We start from the raw sequence: 6,374 nt of genomic DNA, 5'->3' as shown, positions 1-6,374 counted from the left end.
CCCTTTCCAGTTAAATGCCACACAGACACATGGTCCTGATTGACGTAGGCTTGCAAATAGGTGAGAACATGAAATGATTCCAGATTGTTAGAGAACTTCTTGTCACCCGAAGAGTTAGTCTGTTGTTGCTGTTTTAAAGAGCTCAGTCTTCAATGAAAACATAATTTCCAGAAACAGTAGCATTTCCTTTACAATTGCTGATCCAGAGAAGCTCATATGTATGACTAATGATGCTGTAGTGCATTCAGTGGTGGAAAAAGTACTCAAGTCATACTTGAGTGAAAGTAAATGCGTTACATCAAATTTCTTGGATTAAGAAAACCAGATGAACCACACTCCAACACTCAGATATCATTTACAAACAGTATTTGTTTAGTGAGTCTGCCTGATCAGAGGCAGCAGGGATGACAATGCTTTATGGTGACAGGTACGTGAATTGGACCATATTGCTGTCCTGCCTTAACATTTGAAATGTAAAAGTTGTCAAAAATATAAAGTACAGACACCCCAAAAAAACTAGTTAAGGTCCAATGCAGCAATTTTTTAAATCTCAATATCAAATCATTTCTGGGTAACAATTAAGTACCTTACTGTGATGGTTAAATTAAAATTGTCAAAGAGCAATTTCTCAAGCAAGAATTTTGCTAGGACTGTCTGGGAGTTGTCTGAGTGGGGAGGGGAAAACGGAATATTAGCTGTTATTGGCCGAGAGGTTTTGAACTCTTTCTTATTGGTCTATTAAATCATTTACAGCTTGGTGATGTCACCAGGCAGGCCAAAACTCCATCCCACTAAAACTGGCTGAAATTTCAGGCAGTCTTTTCAAACAGCTCTTACACTAAAAGTAATATAATTTTCACAGTATTATTCCAACCTCAGTGTGAAAATATATATAAAAACACAGGAATATCACGTTTTTGACTGCCTGGGCCATTAAATAGTACTTATCAGTTTGGGAAGAGAATAGCAAGGTGTTAATCATCGTCCCTGTCCCATGGTTGGTGGACAGTGTACAGTCCTCCTTTCCTCCAATGGGACCTTAAGCCTTTTATCAGCTGCTTCACCTGGGTTACAGCCAATTAGAGACAAGGAGAACACAACAGGGTGTGGCCCGTCCGACCTGATACAAAAGCCCCGGCCGGTGCCCACCTCCTCCCCAGGTCCCATCGTTGTGTGACTGTGAAGAGCGATACCCTCCGCTTCACAGTAGACCAACAGGGCTCTTAAGTCGACCGCCAACCCCGTCTTTCGACACTTCACAACACAGTCAGTCGACTGTACAGACATGGGTAACTCTACAGGATCCACTGTGGAAGATCTCCAGGCTGTGGAGAAGCACCTCTGGTATAAGAAGTTCATGACCGAGTGTCCTTCGGGTCAGCTCACCCTGCATGAGTTCAAGCAGTTCTTTGGGCTCCGGGGACTGGATGCTGAGGCCAACGCCTACATCGAGCAGATGTTCCGCACGTTCGATATGAACAAGGTAAGACTATGCGGAATTCATTGAACCGAGGCTGCTTGCAAAGGTCGATGCTATAGGCTAAAATAGGCGTTACATTTATGTCAAAGTAGGAACGCCTCAGGCACACTCAAAATGGTGAAGGGGACACCTTACCAACAGACGTACGTATAAGGATATGATTGGCTGTATTGTAAATGTATGCACTAATTACAAGTGCACCTAAATATATAGTATTGTCATAATGCCAATACTCAAATAAGACCCCTAGTTCTCCATTTCCAAACGCTAAAGTACATTTTAAAAAGTGTACATCTTAAACCAGAAAGTATCTACAGTTAAACATAGGGAATCTCTTGAATCCAAGGGTTTTGTTTAGACTAGTCTTCCAGATGAGTTTGAAGAAGCTAATCATCTCACAAGTACTAAGGCTCAATTTACACAACTATATTTAGTAACCCTGTCACCTTTGATTATAATATTATAATAGGCTGGGATTGGATTCATATGCGATTTAGTACGAGGATTATTTTGAGAGACAAGTTGTCAATATCTCTGTGGTAGGAGTGCGGCCTGAGTTTATCTACTATTCTCTTTAGAAAGACAGCACCAGGTTCTGGTACTCTCCAGTACATTCTGGTTGATTTCAGAATCAATTCAATAATTTCAGCATCAGAGACAGCTGATTTTAATTAGTAATAACTTATGTGAAAGTTTAATGACGGAACATGATGCATGTGAACAGTTGGTTACACTGATCAGAATATTGAATGTTCACTTCAAAGAAATTGCTTGAATCTCCCTTATCATATTGAAGCCTAAGGAATGTCCAAATCTCAAGAGCTGTGTGCCAGAATAGACCGTTGTCTTTTGAGTTTCCCATTTCTGTGGGTAGCTAGTAATTTTATGGGTGTAGCTGGGGAGGTTGGTACTATGGTACTATTCCCTGGGGACAGAACTGAGTGACTAACTGCTATTTTCAGATCTTCAGGACAGTGCAGTGAACAGGGCTGGTAATTGTGTTATAAAACGGGATGTTTGAATCCTGTCATACTGCACTTCTTAATCAGAATCCAATCTTAGATTGTGCACGTCAGCTGCGTTTAACCAGGCAGCCCAATTCTGATATTTCTTTTCAACTAACAGAGACCAATTAGTGAAAAAAATAAAAATAATTGGGCTGTCAGTGTAAACGCAGCCATAGTTAAGTGAGCGAGGGTTTCAGTGTAAAACTGGGGGAGGGTGAATCATTTGGGTTGACCCAGAGGGCATTAATGCTGCCAAGTAATTTTGTAGGATCTTAAATGGGAGCCAGTTTTCTACAGCAGGAAAATAATCCTATATCATCAGGAAATGTGAATTATAATTAATGGACATTTTTATGAAGGGGTTAATGCGTTTTTCATGAGAGAAAAGTCTGAAATGTCAGTGGAAATTAAACTTCAGAAGCCTTTTTAAACCTCAAATACACTACAGATTTAAAAAGTCTTACATTGAAGGAAAGTTAACCTGCAACAGGGTGATCAAATTAAGATCCTACATCTGTAGGTGTTCCCACGGCCTTGGCACAGATCAGTGTGGAGATAATCCCCCAGCGATTATACTTAGTTATCATCTCTGATAATGGCTCTTCTAAGCAGAACATGATCACCTACATCTTGAGGAGATGACTGAGATAATCTGAGATGGTAAAAAGAGACGTTCCAACTAACACGCTTTCCTTTTTACAGGATGGCTACATAGACTTCTTGGAGTATGTGGCTGCTCTGAGCCTGGTGATGCGGGGTAAAATGGAACATAAGCTCCGCTGGTACTTTAAGCTGTATGATGTAGACGGCAACGGGTGCATTGATCGAAGTGAGCTGCTAAACATCATAAAGGTATAGAGACCAGTCCAGTAACGCAGTGATGTACAATGGAATCTGTATCACACAAAAGGCATGCAGGCTAACTATTGCCTTTTGTCTTATTCAGGCTATCCGTGCAATCAATGGGAATGAAAACCAGGAAGTTGATGCGGAGGAGTTCACCAACCGGGTGTTTGATAAGATAGATGTCAACGGAGATGGCAAGTGTCCACTTCTTTTTTTTGTCACAGACTTGTAGGGTTGCGAGTTCTGTCCCTTTCAATTTCAGGTTAAAAACCTCTTAACCTTGTCTTCTACCCATCAGGGGAGCTGTCTTTGGAGGAGTTTGTGGCGGGGGCTCACACTGACGAAGACTTCATGGAAGTGATGATGAAGACCTTGGATCTCACCCACATAGTCGCCATGATCCACAATCGGAGGCACAGTGTTTAGAGTCTGCAGAAGGGCCACATAGGAACTGAGCCATGAGCCCTCTCAAAAGTTCTAGCCCAGATTTGTATAAAGACAATCTTTATCTTAGCAATGCTGAAGGGCCGTGCTTTAAATGCATTCTTTGTTGTCGGAATTCACAAGAGGTTGAATGACGATGAAAAATGCCCTTTGCCTGCATACAAATGACTCAGTCAACCATCGCTGGCTGGTTAGTGCCCTTGTGCATGATTTAAATCTCTGAGAGGTCTACATAATGAGAGAAAGATCATCTCTCACACCGTCAGCTGAACCGGAGACCCAACTAGGTCATAACATAAGGAGGGTGAAGGATAAAGAGGGTGGAGGGAGTGGTGGGGTTCTATTAGTGGAAGTTATAATTCATCTACTTTCCTCCCAGAACAGTCAGCTCAAATATGACTAGAACCCCAGTTTATTTTGTGCCATGATTAAACGGTCCAGTTCCTCAAGAAACAGGTACTTCCACAAGTTAGGGATCTTCAATTTGATACTTGTCACAAAATGCACTTAGTAAAAAAAATAAGACCAGCATGTTTTAACATTGCACTGGCCCCAGTTGTTAGGAGATTAAAGTTAGCATTTTTAGGACTTCATTAATTTGAAGGAATATCTTAACAGAACTACATTCTAATGTTTTCCCTACAAGACAGTAAAATGTAAAAAACTAAATTGTGCAAATTTGTTTCTGTGAGTGCGAGACATTATGCAAGAATGATCACTGCTCTCACCTAATGAGCATTAGAATGAACTTTATATACAGTAGCAGTCAAGTTTGGACACTTACTCATTCAAGTATTTTTCTTAATTTTTTACTAACACATATGGAATCATGTAGTAACCCCCAAAAAAGTGTGCAAATCAAAAATATTTGATATTCTTCAAAGTAGCCACCCTTTGACTTGATGACAGCTATGCACACTCTTGGTATTATTTCAACCAGCTTCATGAGGTAGTCACCTAGAATGCATTTCAACTAACAGATGTGCCTTGATTACTTTATATATATTTTTTATTTCTTTCCTTCTTAATGCGTTGGAGACAATCACTTGTGTTGTGACAAGGTAGGGATGGTATACAGAAGATGGTCTTTTACCAAATAGGGCTAAGTCCATATTACGGCAAGAATAGCTCAAATAAGCAAAGAAAAATGACAGTCCATCATTACTATTAAGACATGAAGGTCAGTCAATACGGAACATTTCTAGAACTTTGAAAGTGTCTTCAAGTGCAGTCGCAAAATCCATCAAGCGTTATGATGAAACTGGCTCTCATGAGGACCATCACAGGAAAGGAAGACCCAGAGATGCCTCTGCTGCAGAGGAAAAGTTCTTTAGAGTTACTAGCCTCAGAAATTGCAGCCCAAATAAATGCTTCAAAGTTCAAGTAACAGACACAGCTCAACATCAACTGTTCAGAGGAGACTGCGTGAATCAGCCCTTCATGGTTGAATTGCTGCAAAGAAACAACTACTAAAGGACACCAATAAGAGGAAACTGGCTTGGGCCAAGAAACATAAGCAATGAACATTAGACCAGCGAAAATCTATCACTTTGGTCTGATGAGTCTAAATTTGAGATGTTTGGTTCCAACCACTGTCTTTGTGAGACACAGAGTAGGTGAACGGATGATCTCCGCATGTGTGGTTCCCACCGTGAAGCATGGAAGAGGTGATGTGATGGTGTGGGGGGGTGCTTTGCTGGTGACACGGTTGGTAATTTATTTAGAATTCAAGGCACACTTAACCAGCATAGCTACCACAGCGTTCTGCAGCGATACACCATCCCATCTGGTTTGCGCTTAGTGGGACTATCATTTGTTATTCAACAGGACAATGACCCAACACACCTCCAGGCTATGTCAGGGTTATTTGACCAAAAAGGAGAGTGATGCATCAGATGACCTGGCCTCCACAATCACCCGACCTCAACTCAATTGAGATGGTTTGGGATGAGTTGGACCAGAGTGAAAGAAAAGCAGCCAACAAGTCCAACAATATTTTCTTCACACTCCACAGCTTTAATTGCTCGCTATTGTTTTAGAAATCAAAATGCCTAACAGACATTACAGTCTCTGTGGCGTAATGAGGGAGACAGGGAGGTGAGTCACAAGACCGTTTCCATGACAACCAGGGCCCATTTCCATGGTAACACACATCCATAAAGCACTACAAAAAGGTTACGCAGTACTTAAATGGATCCAAATTCATCTGGAAGGAGGAACACAGACCATGGCAGTCTGACAGTCAGCAGCATGTAAAATATGAATAAATATGCCGGTTGATATATAGAAAACACCCAAACCAAGTTTGGGGTCACAGTCAGTCAGGGTGAGGACCTAAAACCACCAAAACTCCCCTTGTGGATCTGACTGTGCTGGCTTTACCTCTTCAGACAGGCAGGACAGACTGCATTGTGCTGTGCTGGACAAAGGCCTTTAATCATCTCTAAAATACAGCCGCAGCTTGCAGGCACATCCCAAAGCTGGTTCAAGAGGAGGCCATTGTCATCACCATTGTTACGGGATTCACTGGGGCAGGAATGGCTAGTGACAAATAAACAAGTACCCAGGAATATGGCACCTGTCAACCCAGAAAGCAT

At 41.5% G+C, this 6,374-nt stretch overlaps 1 protein-coding gene across 1 annotated transcript; it reads left to right on the top strand.

Annotated features, from left to right (window-relative positions):
* The first annotated feature begins 1,147 nt into the window (after positions 1 to 1,147).
* Positions 1,148 to 4,446, top strand: guca1aa (guanylate cyclase activator 1Aa). Its single transcript, XM_020490901.2, has 4 exons — positions 1,148 to 1,483; positions 3,190 to 3,339; positions 3,434 to 3,527; positions 3,632 to 4,446. Exons 1-4 carry the CDS (start codon positions 1,286 to 1,288, stop codon positions 3,757 to 3,759), a joined length of 570 nt encoding a protein of 189 aa, XP_020346490.1. The 5' UTR covers positions 1,148 to 1,285; the 3' UTR covers positions 3,760 to 4,446.
* The last annotated feature ends 1,928 nt before the right edge of the window (positions 4,447 to 6,374 follow it).

Source organism: Oncorhynchus kisutch, linkage group LG9, assembly GCF_002021735.2.
Source record: "Oncorhynchus kisutch isolate 150728-3 linkage group LG9, Okis_V2, whole genome shotgun sequence".
NCBI classification, from domain to species: domain Eukaryota; kingdom Metazoa; phylum Chordata; class Actinopteri; order Salmoniformes; family Salmonidae; genus Oncorhynchus; species Oncorhynchus kisutch.
This window is presented reverse-complemented; position numbering and strand designations above follow the sequence as displayed.